Here is a 19,037-nt window from a genome sequence, read left to right as displayed (position 1 = left end):
TTCTGGAAGCATCTTCAGGGTGGCCCACACTGTTCTCCCTGGAGGAGCCCTCTTGGGGTCTGTCTGGCTGCCGTGGGCTGTGCTGGGGGTGAATGGGGTCCCAGGTTCCCTTCATCCTTCACCCTCATCCCCGTGGCCCACTTCATCCACAGCCCCCGAAGGACGGGGCTCCCGGAGTGGGGAGCGGGCCCACGGCTCCTGAGCCCAGGAGGACCGCCCCAGTTACGGACTCCAGGCTGGCGGCCCCGCCCCCACCTGTGACCTTGGGGCTGGCATGGAAATGCACTGGGTCCCTGCTCTGGAAGGGCTGGGCCGCTGTTCTCCAGCTCCGAGCGCTTCAGCTGAGAAGCCAGATCCAGTCTGATGTCTGCATCTTTGTAAGTGACCTATTTTTTCCCTCTGAGTTTTCAGGATGCTGTCTTCATCTCCACGGGCCCGAGATCTCACGCTGACACGCCTCGGGACGGGGCTTTCTTCACTGATTTCCGGCCTGCGGTGAATCCCTGAACACAGGGAACCCAGGCTTTGAGTCCTGGGAATTTCTTTAGAAAACACTTCTTTGATAATTCCTTCTTCATTTGTCTCTATTTTTGGATCTTACAGTCTCTAGACCCCCTGAATCGATCTAATGTATTTTTTTTCTTTCGTACTTCCTACTTTTTTTTTTTTTTTTTTTTAAGTTCTCCTCCTGGCTTTCTGAGACCTCTTCAATTTTATGTCCCACACATTTGCCAGAGTTTTAACAAATTCTGTTACACAGACACGCACGCTCATACAGGTAGGTGCTGTCTGCAAAGACAGACACACACATCATGTGTGCAGGTATGCGATCCCTGCATCTCACAGCTCCTGAAATACGTCGTCCTTCCAGGAAGCTCCAGCAGCCGCCGCGGGCATGGTGGGGGGTGAGAGCGCCCTCGGCTGCAAGCCTGGCAGGCTCACCGGGCGCCTCGTGTCTGAGCCGCCTCCTTTCCGCGGCCTGGGCTCGTCTCCTCTGAGCTCCTCGCCCCTGCCCTCAGCCTCTGCGTGTCTGTCCTCTCTCTCCTCCCACCGGTGAGGATCCTGCCACTTGAACCCGGACAGGTGGATGCGGGCATCACAGGGGGCCTTGGGCCCCAGCTCACAGCACCCAGGCTTCTGCACTGGGCTTGGCAGGCTAGTGGGTGGCATAGAGCCCCCCACCAAGTTCTCATCCACCCGGAAGGTCAGAATATGACCTTCTTCGGAACTGAGTCTTTAAGATGGAACGAGTTAAGGACTTTGGGATGAAATCACCCCTCAGTAGGGTGAGCCCCACATGTGATGCTGGCGTCTCTATGGGAGGAAAGAGGGAAGCTCAGATGCCCAGGGAGGAGCCGGAGCCTTTGTGGGGGATGTGGCCTCAGCCCAGGAGCCCCCAGGGCCGCAGACAAACCTCAAGGTTGGAAGGACCCTTGACCTTGAACCTGTGGCCTCCATGCTGTGAGGGAAGGTCTCTGCGGCCGTAGGTCACCCAGCGTGGTCACTGGCCACAGCAGCTGTGGGGAGCTGGGACCCCAGGTTTGCTGGAAAGAGGCCCTCACGCCCTGCCCGTACCCCTGGGAGAGGGCGGGTCTCACACCTCGGGACGTTCCTCCTCACCCGGCGTCGGCCTCCCGGGGCCCAGAGTCGAGCAGCTGTGAGTCCTCTGGGCGTGAGCCTCTGGGGGTCCAGGCTCCCGCGGGGTTCCATCCCCCAGGCTGGGTGCCCCTACTCCACAGGCAGGGGGCCCTGAGTGCTGACTCCTAGGCCGGGGGTTCGAGGGCAGGCCCGGCGAGTGGCTCCTCGGGGGTTCAGCTCTGACGGGCGGCGGCACACAGACCCTGGTGGACGGGAGGCCTGAGCCACTGCTGCCCTGGACAGAGGCCCCAGCCAGTCCTTCTCGGGAGCCTCAACGGGGCCACACTAGACACACACGAGGCCCTCGGCTGGTACAGTTTGAATCCAGGGATGCAGAGGCTTCCAGGTTGACGCTGTTCTTTCCGAGGACTCCCCACTGGCCCCCTGCAAACGCTCTGAGTGTCAGAAGTAAAAGAGACACGAGGTCCTGAGTTGAGGGGGTGCTAAGCTCAAGGGGGTAGCCTGAACAAGGCTGGCTGTGATTGGGATGGAGAGGACAGACAACCAGAAGGGGCACCCCGCAACCCCCCCACCCCGTACTGGGCCACCTCTTCAATTCTGGAGCAGGGCCGTGGAGGCTGGATGCTCAGCGTGGATGAAGGACAGCAGGATCGGTCTGGGCGGGGATGCTTGGGGGTCAGCATGCAGGGTGCTCTGGCGGACAGCCTGGCTGCCTGGCCCAGGGACGGCCGGTTCACGACAAGATGAGGGATGCAGGGTGAGACCCATAGGCCACATGGGCACCTCTCCTGGGGTCTAGGGGACCCCCTGGGCACCTGTCCACAGCTCACCGCCGTGAACTCCGGGGTCAGGGACATCTGGGCTCAGGCAGAATTCAGACATCCAGGGTGGCTCCTGGGAAAGTGCTTTTGGTGTCACACGTTTCCATGAAATCCAAGGTCCTGAGCAGACTGCTCAGAACCCCCGCCAAGAATGCCCCTCACCCCCCAGAGCATGGTGTTCACGCAGCACAGAATTAAAACGCGGAGCTTAATCGCTGATTTGAGAGACGAATTCAACCAGCTGGCCTGTCCTGGTCTAGGAGGCACTCGTTAGAGAAGCTACCAAGGCGCATCTTCAATACGGAGACACCGCACATGGTGGACGGAGCACGGGTCACATTGCCCTGAGCGCCACCAACACCCAGGCGCTGCCTCAGCCACTCACATCCGCACGGAAGACACCGGTGCGCAGGGCGCTCACGCCCACCAGCCCCAGCCTCTGCCCGCACCTTCCGCCTGCCCAGTCAGCTGCTGTCAGGGGCTGTTGGGTTGCCAAGGAGAGGCTGCTGCTTGTGACCTTGGGGAGGGCCCGCGATGTGCACCTTGCCCCGTGTGGACCAACGTCACAGAGCAGAGACAGATCGCTAAGGGAGCCCCTGAAACAGGGATCACGGGAGCCCCAGAAGCCAGGCTCCCCCCACCCCGAGTACTCCCAGGATGCCAGGTCTCCAGGTCTTCATGGCAACTGGCCCTGGTACCCGTGTGGCCTCACCCAGGAGCCTTGTGTGCGCGTCACCAAGCAGCTGTCACCCTCGAGACATGGGATGCACCCGAACATTTTTATTCTATTTCTTCCGCCTTCTTTTAATGCTGATCGTGAGCCACTAAATTAATTTCACGACCCACTAATGGGGTGATGACCTGCACTTTGCAAAGTGGTGATCCAGGAAATGCAGGCATCAGCATGCACCCAGGTCCTGGGTTCTGCTAATCAATTAATCAATTGATCACATGCATCTACGTAAGACCTGAACGGGGGATGGGGATGGTGAGACCCCCCAAGGCTCGTGCCTGCCCTTGGCTTGCTCACGGTTTGCTGGGGACACGGAGAAAGGAGCAGCCACAGCCACATAGAGAAGGAGTTAGGGCGTGACCAGGTGGGGGTGGGGGGTGGTCACTTGTGGACACAGCCCGGCTGCAGGGCGCTGGGCTGAGGACCTGGCCGCTGGGGTGGAATTAGCCATCTTGTGGCCAAGCAATCCCAAGGTCTCCTAGAGCCCCGCCCCCCCGCCCCCACCATTGAAAACCAATTTATGGTAAAATGTGAAACTCCATGGCGCTAATTTGCCAGCTGTATGAGCCCTTCAATTTGATCCTAGAAGAGGATTATGTGCTCCAATTATAAGGTGTTTGGGTCAAGAGCTCGGGGCTTCCCTTATAACTCAGTTGTTAAAGAATCCACCTGCAATGCGGGAGACCCCGATTCTATTCCTGGGTCAGGAAAATCCGCTGGAGAAGGGAAAGGCTACCCACTCCAGTATTCTTGGGCTTCCCTGGTGGCTCAGCTGGTAAAGAATCCGCCTGCAATGCGGGAGACCTGGGTTCAATCCCTGGAGAAGGGAAAGGCTACCCACTCCAGTATTCTGGCCTGGAGAATTCCATGGACTGTATAGTCTGTGGTCGCAAAGAGTCGGACGTGACTGAGCGGCTTTCACTTTTCACTTTGGGTCAAGAGCTCAGGTAAGCGTTTAAGCAAGCTTGGAAAACAGGTCTCCGCAGGCTGGGGTCACCTCTGCAGACTCTTGGGGAGATGACGGAGCCCACCGGTCCCCTAGGGTCACCGCCCAGCCGCTCAGTGCGACCTGCCAGTGCAAGGACCCAGAGCCCACTTCCTGGGCGGGGCTGTGACACTCAGGGCCAGCACGCGGTGGGAGGTCAGTGTCACGGCACACACCTGTCCCTCGGCCGCGCCTGAGAGAAGGGCCGCCCCCAGGAAGTCGAGGGTCCCTGCGCGTGCACGCCCCCCCGACCTGCCCCATGCGTGCCAGGTCCTTTTGCCTGAGCCGCGGCCTTCGCGGGCTCCACGGGCTCAAGCACCAGGAGACACGCGGGGCTCCCGCCAAGCCAGGGCCGCGTCTGAATCCCGTAGACCCGGCAGATTCAAGCCTCAGCTCCATGGCCCGCTGACCCCTGGCCGTCGGCATCTCTGTCTCTCCCAGTTGCAGTTTTCATGGCTGTAAAACCGAGATGATGGTTCTGAGCCCGGAGGCCTGGGGGATGGAAAGGAATGAGCGTCTGCACCTTCTCAGCAGAGGTCTTGGAGTAAATCAAGGACCGGGGTTGTGTCTGCGGGGAGGGGCCGGCCTCAGAACCCCCCGCAGCAGGGCGCTAGGAGGGGCTGGGGGCTTGATGAGAGGGGTGCCCTGATTCACCGTGATGACACAGACAGGCGCTGCCCAGCGCCACGCGGCCTGGAGGGCAGGCCTGACCCTGCAGCAGCGCCCCCAGCCCCGACGCTCGCGGAGATGCCCAGGGCCTCTGGAGCTCTGCCCGAGGGGCCCCTCCTCTGGGTGTTCATTCAAAACCCCTAACACAGCGTCACCCGCACCAGGGCTGGCCCAGGCCCCTGACCCTCAGGCCCCATGGATCTGGGGATGGTGACCCCAGGGGTGCCAGAGTCTGCCTGTCCTCAAGGCTCCATCCCAAAAAGGGCACAGCACGCAGATGGGGACCGTGGAAACGTCACCTGCCTCCTGGACTCTAGGAGAGGCTGAAAGCCAGCTCAGAGCCCCTTCCGCTGCTGGAGTGGAGAGGCAGGTTCAGGGAAGGGGCTGGCAGAGCCTGGCACACCTCACGGGTGTGGTGACAAGTCCCCGCCTCCATGCTAACACAGACAAGCAAGCGCGGCTGATGCTCAGACAAGCGCACGGCTGCGGCTCCACCCGGACACCTGGGGATGCTCGCTGCAGCCCGGCTCTGATACCCTTGAGGGGCCGCCCTGCGCAAGACCCCCGCCACCGGGGCCTGCAAGGAGCACGCTGCTGGCAGGGCCCCCAGGCCCGAACTCCCTGCAACCACAAGAGGCTGCCAAGGCGTCCGTGGGGCAGTGGGGGGCCTGCATCAGCTTTACAGCCCCGACCTCGGAAAGTGCCCAGGAGCCCGACTCCAGCTCAGAGCTCACCTCCAGTCTGGCCACAGGACAGTGACCCACAGCTCCCGGCAGAGCAGCTCCAGACTGGCCTCTTGATGGAGCTGCTGAGAGAGCCCCCCTGCGCTCTCACGTGGAAGCCGCGGGAGTGAGAGGGCTGGGTTTTCCTCTGGCCTACCTCCCAAGGGGCCACGGCCCCTGCCTCTCTGCTGGGGATGCCAGCAGAGAACTCCCAGGTCCTTCCACGAGGCCCCTGCTCCCTGACCTAATGCGCCCCGGCATCGAGGTGGGAGTCATAGCCTGGAGCCCATGCCAGCCTTCAGCTTTCTATGGAAACCTCAGGAGGATGAGCCTAGATGAGGGGCGATAATTGGCTTGTGGAGCCAGCGCTGAGTGTGCCGGGCCTGCGAAGCCCCAGAGCGGTCCCCAGGGGTCACGGCCGGGCTCCCCAGCTCCCCTGGCCCTCACTGTCCCCCTGTGCCGGGGGAATGTTCCTTTGGAAAAGGAATCTCAGAGAAAACATCCATGAGGCCGCTCCGCCGTTCTCGGCCTCCCAGCCTGCGGGAGGTGAGCAGGGGACCCCAGCGCTCCTCTCGGTGGGATCCAGGAGGGACCAGGCCCACCCGAGGCTCTCAGAGCCTCTGCTCTAAAAGCCTGCCTGGGGCACCAGCATCAGATCCACGCTCCTCCCCCATGCTTTCCTCTTAAAGGCCCTTTGCCCAGAGGTGGGGCTCTGAAGCCCCTCTGTGGGTTTGAACCTTTCCTGCACCCTGGGGCTGGGAGGACATGGCCCAGAAACGAGACAACCTCCCCCATGATCTCGTGTGGGCTGAGCGGCCTGGAGGTGCTCTGTGCAGCCTCTCGGGCCGACGGGCACTCAGTGACCCCCGATGCTCTGAGCAGCCAGGGGACAGACCCATGCGGCCGCAGAGCTGGCAGCCTCCCTGCATCAGGAAGCCAGGGGCCAGTTTCTCCCTGTCTCTGGTGTGGGTCCATCCCGGCCCCGCCCGCTCAGGCCCCCGCACCCCAGGACGGCCGGGGGCTGTGTACGTACCGTGGTGGTCTTTATCCGCCCGCCGGGCTGCGTGCACGTCCAGCCTGACCGGTTGACCAGCAAGTCGCAGCCCTCCCCCTCCAGACACGGGCGCATGTCACACCACTGCTTCGTCCTGATGATCCGCGCTGTGGACAGAGGACAGAGGTCAGCACCGGCCGGGGGCGGGGGGCGCTTCCCACGCTGCCCAGCGCCCAGCCCCGGACCTCAGGGACGGGGAGGCCAGGTGCGCAGCCCCTGGGGCCCATCGAGGGGCTCGGCTCAGCTGCCGCCCCTGCCCTGGGCTCCCAGTCACCTGCTCGCTGCCCATGGCCAGCTCTGCCGTCGGTCACTCGGTAAGCAGGGACCGAGGGCCTTGGGGACAGTTTCAAGGAGCATCCAAGGCCCCTTCCTGGAGGGGACAACCTAGTTCTCTCGTGTCTGGAATCCACGTGAGAGCAGAAAAGGCAGCAGGCGGGGGGTCTCCTGGTCAGGACCCCCTCAGATGTCGTGGGAGCTGCCCATCCGCAGGTCAGAATCCAGGGGCTGAGTCAGGCTGGAAGGAGGTGGGCGGGGGGCAGGTGGGGACGTCTGGCAGATCTCACAGTGACCACAGTGCTCCCAGGGCCTCATCCACAAAGAGGACCCCCCAGAGGACGCCCCGGGGTGGTGACACCAGGATTTGAGTCTTTCTCACTGTCAAATGGGGAGGGGACAGGTAGACCCCCAGGGCCGCTAAGCCCCTGATGACTCCAAACCTACACTTATGGGCGGAAGGGGGTCGGGTTTCCTCTTGGGAAACCCCCCACCACTCTGTGGCTGAGGTGGGGAGGCTGGGGACCCCTCACTGATGGAAACCCTGGAAGGAGATGGAAAGAACATGTATCACATTCATGGACATATCACTAAAGGAACCTGGGAACTGCGGCTCATTTCTGAATTAGGACCAAGTGACCCACGTCCTTCCAGAGGCGATCACTTTGGTGGCTTAAACACGGGCAGGCAGGGCGCAGTCCACAGGGCCCCACGCTGCTCTTCCTATGCCTCGAAATTCTCAATAACTTTTCAAGGATCCTAGCACTTCTCTGCACAGAGGCCACCAACCACTCCAGCAGCCCTGCAGGCTGTGACTGTCCCTGCAAAGGTGACACGGGACCTGGGGTCCTCACCCTGTGGGGGCCTGGGCCTCGGGGCCCCTGCAGGGGAGGGGGACTCGGTGAGTCTTAACAAAGGGTGCCCTGGGAGGTGGTCTGGAAGACAGACAAGGACGGCATCCCACGTGACCCCATGGTGCCCACTGTGACTGATGAGCAGGAGCTGCCTGAACAGAGCGGAGGGCCCTGTGGGTGTGTGCGGCCCCTCGGCCCCACCCCAGGTACCTCACTATCCATGGTCACCAGTCAGTCATCCTGAGACCAGCTCCTTTCTAGGCCGAGCTATGGATGGAACCGTGACCCGCCAAAGTCACAGGATGACCCCAGCGTGGCTGGACTTGGGAGACGGGATCTTTACAGATCCCGTTTAACTGAGGTTAAACAAGGTCACAAGGGTGGGGCCTCCCCCACGGCATTGGTGCCCTTAAGAGAAGCAACCTCAGCAAACCCAACCTCCCCCGCGTGGACACAGTCAGGAGGGGGTCCCGTCAGGAGCCGGTCAGCGGCACGTGCACCATAGCCTCCCGCCTCCGGAGCTGCGAGAAAATGAGTTTCTGCTGCTCAAGACCCACGGCCTCCAGTTGTCACTGCAGCCTGAGCATGAGCGCAGACAACCTGGCAGACCCCACGGCTCAGAAAAGCCCCTCATCCAGCTGAAGTCAGAGCAGAAAAACAGTCCAGCTGAGCGGCAGCTCCCGCGGAGGAGGAGACGGGCTCTGCTCACCCGGCGGGCGTGGGGGATGCCCCAAAAACGGCTCTAAGACAAACGACAAAGGCCACCCACCGCCTCTTGTCCCTCGGAGCCCCCAGACCGGCGGGGACAGATGGCTGCGCCCCAGACGTCCCCCTCGGGCCTCCTCTCCTCGTCTGCACATCATTCCCACGGAAGTCCCCGCGGCGGCTCGGCCGTCCCCGGTGCACCATTTTGGTGGCAGTAAAAGATACACAAAAACCTTGTCGTTGCAACAAGCACAAACCTTAACCCCCATGAAGAAGCAGCGAGATTGAAACACCCACCCTCCCAATCCCTGGAAATCCTGTGCACAGCATAGAGAAGATCAAGACGAATTAAAGAAAGAAGGGAGGGTTTCTCTGGGATCAACCAGGACAGACGGGGTGAGAAGAGGCCCAAGTGTGGTTTAAAGAATCTGAATCTGTGCTGCCCTCTGTGTCCCGGGGCTGCGCCCAGGGAGATGCTGTCAGACCACAGTGCCCGGCTCAGAAACCTCCATCGTGGGGCGGGGTGGGGTGGGGTGGGGCGGGGGACCGAGCCCCTGGTGGGCCCAGGGACCAGAGCGAGAACTCGGCCTTCTCAGGCAACAGGCCTGCCCTCCAGTCGCAAGAGGGACATGCAGACCTGGAGGCAAGGAGGCTGGGGTCAGGCCCTGCTTGGAGAGGCCACAGCCATCAAGAAAGCGGTTATCCCAGACCAGGGGGCAACGTCAGAGGCCTGGTTCTGATGTCAACGCTGCTCTGGCTGGTCTGCAGGACCAGATGATGGAGTGGGGATGGACTCAGTCTGCCCTGCTGTGCCCAGCCGGGACCTTGAGCCCGGGGTGCACCCCTCAACCCACCCTGGGCTCCGTCCTCCCCGGGAAGCTCAGTGACCGTCGGGACAGAGGAGAAGCTGTAGGTGGAGTGCCCGGCCCAAGGCTCGGCCAGTCCACACCCCTGACACTCGTCCTTCACAGCTGAGTGAGGACAGAAGCCACTCTCGGCCGCTGACCGTGGTGCCGGGGACGGTGGACAGATGCTGGGGGGACAGAGCCAGCCTCCCCACAGCCAAGGGCTGGGACGCCCGCTGGTCCCCTGGAGGCCGCCCCCAGGCTGCAGTGGGCACAGCTCCAGGCTCTTGATCAAGGCCATGGGCCCCGTTCATCTTCCCTGAAGTGCGCGTGGGGGCTGCTTACCCCAAGCCTCCATCCCCTCTGGGAAGATGGGGGCACGCAGCTCCCACTGTCATGGAGGAGCCCCACAAACATGATGGGACATTTGAAGGTCAGGGAGAGAGGGGAAAACTTGAGGGGCGGGGCCCCAGGGCCTTAAGGTAGGGGGAGGGACACAGATCCTGCCCACACTGCAGGCACAGAGCCTGGGCACACATGTTCACACTTACACACGCACGTGTGGAAACAGGCACAGGCATGCAGAGGTCCTAGATGGAGCGCACACACCTATATGTGTGAAACGGCTCACGTACGCACAGCTACATACACAGACATGCATACACATGCACACGAATGCGGGGCTGCCCAGGTGGGGCTAGTGGTAAAGGACCCGCCTGCCAAGGCAGGAGATGCCAGAGACGCGGGTTCAACCCCTGTGTCGGGAAGGTCCCCTGGCGGAGGGCATGGCAACCCACTCCAGTCTTCTTGTCCGGAGAGTCCCATGGACAGAGGAGCCTGGCGGGTTACAGTCCCTAGCACTGCAGAGAGCCGGACACGACTGAAGTGACATAGCCTGCGCTCACACACGTGAATGCGTGAGCACACACATCATCACCACGCATGTGGGACCACTGTGTGCGCCTGCCTGGCAGGCAGCAGGCACGAGGACGTGTCTGCAGAACAAAGAGACACACCGATTCCCTGACCACCGCCCTGTCCCCACCCAGTGAGGTGGCCTGGCGTGTGGGCGCCGGCCCTGCTGAGGGCGCTGGCCGGCCAGTACCGACCACACAAGGCCTTCTGTCGGCCTTGGGAGCTCGGCTCAGCCAGCCCCAGCCCACTTCCTGTGGGGGCAGTCGGCAGTGCAGGGCCGGGCCTCCACGTCCCAGGGACAAAGGGGCCTTTCATATCCACACGTCACCACCTCCTCTCTGGTCCTGACGTCATGGCAGCTCTCAGCTGGGGAGGGCGTTCCCTGGGGCGGAGGGGGTCCAGCGAGCAGAGTGACGTGGACGACAGCTGGGGACCACAGTCCAGCCTGTTCCGGGGTCACGACCAGGGGCCCTTGGCCTGTGCAGGCCCAGGGCATGGGTCTCTTTATGGCCACATGCCCAGCGAGTGTCCCAGGCACAGAGGAGGGTGGGTCCGTCCAGGCTGGGCCTCGGGGCCCAGGATGGACCAGCTCTGCCAACCGGAGCCTATGACGGGCGCTGCACCCGGGGACCAACCTGGCCACACTCCTCTCCTTCTGTCTCACATGCACATGTCTGCACAGGCAACACTTGCATGTGCAGTCTGCATGTGCTTGCACATGCATGTCTCACACGCTTGCACACACACCTGCACTGGCACACACGAGTACATCTGCACAGGCGTGCATATCTGCACGTGCTTGCACACGCATGTCTCACACGCTTGCACACACATCTGCACATGTACACACAAGTACATCTACACATGCGTGCATGTCTCACATGCTTGCACACAGGTCTGCACGGGCACACATAAGCACTTCTGCACAGGCACTCATGTCCACGGGGTGCATGTGAGAATGTCAGCCTGCAAAGTCGCCCTTCCTTCCTGCAGCCATGCGGGGCAGGCAGAGGCTGGTTCCTCCTCTCCGAGTCCCCCTCTGTGAGAACACCCAGGTAATTCCAGGCCCAGAGCCTCATTCCCGGCCGCCGTCTCCCCAGAAGGAAGCCGCCCCTGCAGCCCAGGTGCTCGTGAAGGACAGAACACACCTTTTGGGACACAGAGGGCCAGCGCCTCGGGCAGGGAAGGACTTGGAGCCTGGGAGGGGAGCAGGGCAGGGCCTGGGGTGTCCAAGGGGCTGAGAAGCAGGGACCTGGCCGGGGTGCAGGTCGTGGACACATCAAGGACTGGCTCAGGCAGGTCCCGGTCAGTCGGCTGAAGGGACAATTTGCCAAAACTGTGGGGGCAAACCGTTCCTGGAGTCAAAGACAGACCCCAGGAGCCGCAGGGTGACCGGGGCCACAGAGGGGCCTGTGGACATCTCCTACAGAAGACGGGGACAGATTCAAGGGATGGGGCAGCACCAGGGCCCATGCAGAACCCAAGCGGGGACCCTCAGGACAGGTGCCCACACCCGGGTCTGACAGAGACACAGTGTACCTGCCTCAGGGCCTGCTGGGGGAGCCAGCTCCGTCCTCCTTCAGAGACAGACGTACCCTCCCGCCCCTGGAGACCCCAGTCTGAAGATCAGCCACCTGGGATCAGCAGGATTTGGGGCCAAATTCACTCAGATCCAAGGCCAGCCAGTGAGAGATGGGGCTTTGCCTGAGTGCACTACACCCTAAAAAGCTAGCAGGGCTTCACTCGCTTCTCAGGAACCTGCGGAAGACCCAGAGTTGGGCTCAACCAGCAGAGACCAGCAGCGTCTCTCCTGGGAAGGCCCGTGAGACTAAGCCTTTGTCTTTTCTGTGGACAGTTCCTGAGTGCCTGCCCTCACTGGGCCCGTGAGGGGCCCCAGCTGGCTGGCCCTGGAGGGTGGGCAGTGTCTACCTTCCAGGGCCCCCACTCTGGAATTTTCCATCTCAGGAGAAAAGACAGCCTGTGTGAGGCAGGACAAAGGCAGGAGGGGCCGGGACTGAGGCAGAAGCTGCAGGAAGGACCTGAGCCCCGACTCACTCTGCTCAAAGAGGACCCTGAGCTTTCCCCAGCGCGCTCCTCGACTGGGCTAAGCACCCCTCTGACTGCGCTGAACCCTCCTGACCAGGGTCCCGAGGACGTGTGGAGGGTCTGAGTGGACCTCAGACCAGTGAGCTCACCAGCCTTGAGAGTCTCCTATGGAGGTCATGTGTCCAGCTGTTGGCCCCGTGGGTGTGTTTGTGTATATGTGTGTGTGTGTGTGCACACACCCCTATGTGGTGTGCACAGATGTGTCCCCGTGTGACACCTGAAGCTCTCTTGCAGGGATGAGCTGCATGGATTTGCGGCCCCTGCCCCTCCCCACCAGGACATGTGCGATTCTGGGACCCCCTTCTGCTCCCAGCACACACAAGCTCCAAAGACATGGAAGCTCAGAAACACACCCCTTCCAGATGCCCTTGCCGGCCGCCCCCCGCCCGCTCCTGCAAAACTGAGGACCTGGACAAGCAGGATGACCTTGACGACACCCGGGTCTGGTGGCTGGCACGCTTTCTTGGACAGCAACTGTGGTGATGAGCATGCCGCCCTCCGGAGCCTGGACAGATGGACGGGGACGTGTGGCGCTAATTGGCCCGGGATCACAGAGACCGTGGTGCTCCGCTCAACGCCCCTGCCCTTTGCTGCTCGTAAATTGCATGGTTCCCTTCGGAATAAACTGTTTCTTCATTTCCATTAACACATGAATCTGCTTACTTTACTCAACAGCTCGGAAAAATGAATCATCCAGAACAAAACCAGTGGGAGTCCAGAAATCTCCGGCCACACTCTCAGATGCAGTCATAAAGGGACCTCGAGCGTCCAAGATGGGGAGGCTGCATCTAGCACCGACGTCCCTGACCCCAAAGCCCCCCAGGTCTCGCTGGTGATGGAGGGGTCAGGCCACATCCACATGTGGGGAAGGGGCGGCTGGTATTTTATATGAGCAGAGAGATGCTAATTATACACACACACACACACCCCACCGGGGTCAGACATAATTGAGACGTACACAGGTTTCCAGAAGGGTCCACCACACGAGGGGCTGGCACAGGCCCTGAGGATGGAATCGAGATGTTTTTGCTGCAGGAATGTTTGGAGGGTCCCCAGAAGGCCCCGTCTTTCTGCTCCTCAGGGCAGCACGTGGGGGCCCCTCCTGGGAGCGGTCACCAGCTGGAGCAGGAAGACCTGGGAGGCTGGAGGTCAGAGGGTACCTGGGGTCGGGGGGTGCTGTTCGAGGGTCTTCCCTGCCATGGCCACTCTCAGGCTGGCCCGCCCAGGGCAGGAGGACTTCGAGGAGGGGGCTGGAGGCCCTCACAGGGAGGCTGAGAGGACGGGTGACCCCAGGGAGGCCCCGCCTGGCCTGGGGAGATGAGCCGGCGGAGCTGGGCCCCCGGTGGGCTCTGGTCTCCCTGCAGCCCCCGGAGACGGGCGGCCCTGGGCTCAGGAAAACTCCAGCTACCGTGACACCTGCTGGGACCCACATGCTTCTGGGAGAGATGCACTGTGCCCCTGCACACTCAGAAGCAACTTCTGCCTTCCAGAAACTCCCGTCTGAAACATCAGAGCCCAGGCACAGTCGGTGAGCCCACCTGGCAGGGCCGGGCAGTCAGGGGGCTCCCGGGGGCTCCAGACGGAGCTGCTGGGCTCGCGGGCTCCACTGACCGCGGGGCCACCTTGTCGCTCCTCCCGGGGATGCACAGGCTCCTTTGCAGGTGGATGGACAGCTGGCCGTCACCCACGAGGAGACGATGTGTCCAATCCCCTCATCACGCACGGGAACGCGGAAGCTCGGAGAGGTCCGGAACTGTGCCAGGGTCACAGAGCCGCCAGAGGGGCAAGGCAGGGACAGGAGCCTGCTCGGCCTGACCGCGGCCCCCCCTCTGACTCCACGTGGCTGAGGCCAGGGCCCGGCTCCCAGGGGAGAAACGCGACTTGCCCAGAGGGGAGGCCGGGGTGTGTTCAGAGTCTGACCCCCATGCCTTCCCACCCCGCGGGGCCGAGTCCCATCTCTGCTGCTCACGGCCGCGCCCTCGGGAGAGCTGCCCGTCCCATCTGGGGCCTCCGCTTCCTCACCGTCCCTGGGATGAAGGCGCCTATGGGGTGGGGGTCGGGGGGCTGCTGCGAGGATGGAGCTGACGTAAGGGCCAATCAGAACGAGCTGGCCAAGGTGACCCCGCGCCCCCCGCCCCATCGCGGTCCATTCTCTCAGGGTCATTACGGGCTAGGATGGCTCAAGAGAGCGGCCAGCGGAGCGCTGAGCTCACAGCGCCAGCTGCTGCAGGTGGGGGGCCGGCTCTGCGGCTGGCAGAGGGGGGCGCAGGGCCGTGGCCATCTGTGCCAGCGTCCTGCACTCTCAGGGGCAGCCTGGCCACAGCGAGGACCCCCAGCCCCACCCACAGGCATGGTTAAGGGCCCCCACGCAGCTGCCTGCCCACAAGCTCTGCTGGGCCGCGGTCCTGCTCCACGGAGGCACTGCCCAAGACCAGCTCAGGGGCCCTGCCGTCCGCCACGTCGTTCCCGAGAGAGCAGCTCAGCTCTGCCCTCAGCACAACATCCCCCTTGTTTGGAATTCTTTTCTCAGGACGCATTCCTGAGAGGGGAATGACGGGGTCGAGGGTCTGAGCATCTCCACGGCGCTGGACGCGTGCGGCCAGGCTGCCCAGTGGGTGGATAAGACCCTGACTGCGCCTCAGATGTCCTTCTCGGACGTCCCGAGTACAGCCGGGTTAGGCTGCAGGCCGCTCACTGTCCTCGGTCCCCAGTCCCCGGGGGGATCTGGCACCGAGTCGCGTCCGGCAGGTGGGTCTGCGACCATCACAGGAGGGGGTCGGGGGCGGCTTTACGACGGCCTCGGGCCTGAGTCAGTCTCTCCACAGAGGTGCACCCTCTCCGCGTTTGCCTGACCGCAGAGCTGTGGGCAGAAACGGGGGTTCCTGTCCTCGCCGGGGCAGCCTGGGCCTGGGCTCCAGGGCTCTGCGGGGGGGCGGCCCCGGCAGGGGTCACGGGCGATCCGGGAGGCCTGTGTGTGACCACCCTCCCCGCACAGCACCTGGGGCTGCAGGGCTGGGGTGGTGGCTTGTCCCCCGCTCTCTGTCCCCAGAGCATCTGGAGGGCAGAGGACGGATGGGGCTCCCACTGCACTGGACCCACAAGAAAACCCAGCGGCATCCCACCCCCGGGGGCCTCCAGGTGGGCTCTCCGGAGACCCAGGTGCTGGCTCGGGGCTGCTTCGGCCTGGGGCTGGCTGGGCCTGGGACAGCGGCCTGAGGGCAGGGAGCTGCTTCCCTGGCTGACCGCCAGGGTCTGTACTTCGCCTGCCACTGCCTGCTGCCCCCACGATGGTTTCCGGCGTACATGCAGACGCACGTCCACGCCACGCATATCAGGAGCTTCTGGGTGCTCCAGGGCTCTGCTGGGTCCCTGATAATCAGAGCACGCAGCAGGCGTCTGCTGGGTCTGCGATCGCGGGCCGGGCTGAGCTCACAGCCACTGCAGTTTAGAGGGTCGATTTCACCCCCTCCGCCGCCCCCAGCGTCGGGCTGCACCGGCTCCCCTTATGAGAACCGGGTACGTGAGATTGCCGCCAACGATCCCAAAAGAGGCTCCGGGCCTTTGCCAAGTTGATTACGGCTGACAGCCGGGAAGGGGAGGGGTCCGTGAAGGCACCACCGCCTTGAATCACAAGCCCCGGCCGCCCACCTGGCTCCAGCGTGTACTGTGGGCTCAGACGTCCCCGCTGGGAGTGTGGGGGTCATCCTGATGCATTTGGCAGGGGAGGTCCGGGCCAGGGCAGGGGGCGGGCCATGGGAGGGTGTGGGAGAAGGACACAGGACCCTGGCCTCCTGGCCCGGGGCTCCCTGGGGGGATCCGAGGGATGGAGCGGGCAGAGTTCCCTTCCCCCCGCAGGGCCAGCTCCGCACACTCCTGCTATGGGGCCCCCCTGGAGGCCGCTGGACCATGGCCCCAGGATGGAGGGATGTGAGGTGGATCATCTGTGGACCCCGCGGGGGAGGTGTTGTGGGTTCTGTTGGAAACGGCGTGAGGAGACGGGACTAACGGAGAGCGCCCTGGGCGGGGGCGTGGAGAGAACTGACGCAGCCGCACGCGGCCACTGAGCCCACGTCCTCACTGGGCAGCACGGGTCCCCAGGATGGTTTAAAGGCCCTGAGCTGCGGCGCACAGAGGGGTCCCTGCAGGCGCCAAGGGACGGAGGCAGCCATCCTGAGTCTGCAGGAGAAGGTCATCGGGACGAACAGCCCTCCCTGCCCCAGCCTTCCAGAACCTTCTCTGACCCTGCCCAACTTCCGCGAGCCAGCCAGGGTCTCTCTGGGGTCCAGGCTGGCCTCTGTGTCTGTCCTGTCCAGGGGCCAGGACTCAGGGACTTCTCAGGGGGCAGCCTACCTCCTCCTTGAGGGGCTGCCCCGGGATCTGGCTCTGGTCCCCTCAGTAACGTGGGACGGACAGACGTCAGTGAGCCAGCCCAGAGTGCGAACCGCCTGTGATTCACAGCTTCCTCCTTCATGGCAAAGGCTGGAGGCAGCTTCCTGGAGCCTTCTCAGGCGTCCCGAGTACTGCCGGGCCAGATAGGAGGCCCTGTCCTCCCCCTGCACCCGGACTAACCCACCAGATAAGCAGGCGGGATGGCAGTGGGCACATCTCAGCTGCTGGGACCCCTGAGCTCAGGTGGCATGCCAGCCTCTACCCTCCAGGCCAAGGGGACCAGGGTTGCTGGCTCAGGCTGCGCTCAGCCCACCTGCAAGCCACGACCAGCCCCAGCACGCGGGCCTGCGCTCAGGACCGAGGGGCAGGCAGGGAGACCCACTGTCCCCGGAGACGCCTGGGGTCCAGAGGCCCCAAGGCCACACTCCGCCCTCCGGGTGGGGTCTGCAACAGAGGCCAGGGGTGTGGGCCGCACCAGGGATTCGAGGAGAAAAGGCGAGTCCTCCTCCTGGTCACTCAGGCTGAATCTTCTAATCACTTGGCAAAGAAAAATCTGCAAAACCCAGATTATGTTTTAAAATTAGACAAAAATTTTCTTTCGACAACTTCTAGACAGCGTAATTTAGCAAGCACATTCTCGATAATTATTTTTTCTTTAAATAGTTACAGTAGAATGGATTAATTTTCAAGATGATTCTCTGATTAGCGTGATTCATTAGCTGCCTGGGCGCTGTCCGCACCAGAGTGCAAGGTCGGAGAAGTCCCCTGCAAGATTGGATACTGGCCTGCGCCCGCGGCAAACTCTCCAGATTTGGCTAATCAAATTAGATGGAGAGAGAAAAACCACAGTTGTCGCAAGCTACCTGCTTCATTATTTCATTAGGATCAAGAAATGTATGTGGAGGGGGAAGAAAAAAACCGCTCCGGGCATCTTTCTTGGGCAAATTCCCATGAACTGACAGAAGCTCCTTGGGAGAGCAGACAGGAGAGGCAGCCAGGCTTCTAGTTTAACTCGTGACCAGGAGAGCGTCCCCCCTAGTTCCATGAGGCCGTGGGGCTCCTAGAGGGCAGCAGAGGGGTGTCAGGCCCTGGCTGTGTGGAGACATCGCACGCCCGTGTGCGCAGAGCTGGAAACGCCCTCATTTAGGGCAGACCCCCACGGCAGCCAGCTGCCCACAGGGCTGGGGGCTGTGCTGGAGGCCCATCTCCAGAAAGTGATGAGGCCACAGTCCAGGCCAGAGGTCCAGCCTCTGCAGGAGAGATGCTGGACATGGCGGGAGATGCTGAGGCCGAGAATACAGGCTGCTTTCAGGGAATACAGGCCCCCACTAGGACTCAGACCTATCATCTTCCATGGACGACTAGGCCCGTGAAATTAGAAAACCACTCTGCCCACTCATCTCTCCTTTCATACATCCACCCATCCATCCATCTATCCATCCACCCATCCATCCTTCTATCCATCCACCCATCCATCTATCCATCCACCCACCCATCCACCCATCCATCCATCCACCCATCCACCCATCCATCCATCCATCCACCCGTCCATCCATTCATCCATCCACCCACCCATCTGTCCATCCACTCTCCCATCCATCTACTTATCCATCTATCCATTTATTTATTGACCCATCCACCCATCTGTCCACTCAATCTTTAGTGTGTGCAGCACCACGAAACTCTTGAACTTGCCTCCCTTTGCCCGATGGTCATGCCTACTGAGAAAAGCCGAATAACGGCTCAGGGACCGCTCAGGGACCCGCTGTCCTCTTGCCCCCTGGAGCAAACTTCAGAGGGAAGAGGGGGGAGGTAGCCGAGTTGGCGTCCGCCAGCCTCCCTCTGACTCCTGCAGCACGCCCAGCAGACATGTAGCCAACACGCGGCGTCCCAGACCTCTTGCCTCCCCCTCCTCTCCTGTGGTCCATGGGGAAGGTCCCTTGGCGGTGACAGAAGAGCCAGGGACAGGCCGTGGGCACCTAAGACTCTGCCCAGGCTCTTTGTCCCCTGATGTGAAGACCGACTCATTGGAAGAGACCCTGATGCTTGGAAAGACCGAGGCCAGGAGGATAAAGGAAAGACAGAGGATGAGATGGTTGGATGCTATCATCAACTCAGTGGACAGGAGTCTGAGAAAACTCCAGGAGATGGTGAAGGACAGGGAAGCCTGGCGTGCTGCAGTCCATAGGGTTACAAAGAGTTGGAAACAAGTGAGCAATTGAACAACAACTGTAAACAGGGAACCTGTGAGTTTCCACCCATGAACTGGAGGTCCCAGAGGCTTGGAGGGTTTTCTCCAGACCATCCCCCAGCAGCTCTGGTCTCTCCTCCCTGATGGGCTCAGAGCCCCTCTCCCTGTCCCCGCAG

The 19,037-nt window shown here is 62.2% G+C and overlaps 1 protein-coding gene across 2 annotated transcripts in view; it reads right to left on the bottom strand.

Annotated features, from left to right (window-relative positions):
• Positions 1–19,037, bottom strand: part of TAFA5 (TAFA chemokine like family member 5) — a 175,815-nt gene that overhangs the window by 20,041 nt on the left and 136,737 nt on the right. For both annotated transcript variants that reach the window (XM_081597119.1, XM_081597120.1), the window contains exon 3: positions 6,563–6,690. In XM_081597119.1, the coding sequence (XP_081453245.1) occupies positions 6,563–6,690 (128 nt within the window). The remainder of the gene's footprint in view (positions 1–6,562; positions 6,691–19,037) is intronic.

This window comes from Giraffa tippelskirchi, chromosome 4 (assembly GCF_054371585.1).
Source record: "Giraffa tippelskirchi isolate mGirTip1 chromosome 4, T2T-mGirTip1v1.2.pri, whole genome shotgun sequence".
In the NCBI taxonomy this organism is placed as follows: Eukaryota; Metazoa; Chordata; class Mammalia; order Artiodactyla; family Giraffidae; genus Giraffa; species Giraffa tippelskirchi.
Note: the sequence above shows the minus strand (reverse complement) of the source record. Positions and strands in the feature narration are given on the sequence as shown.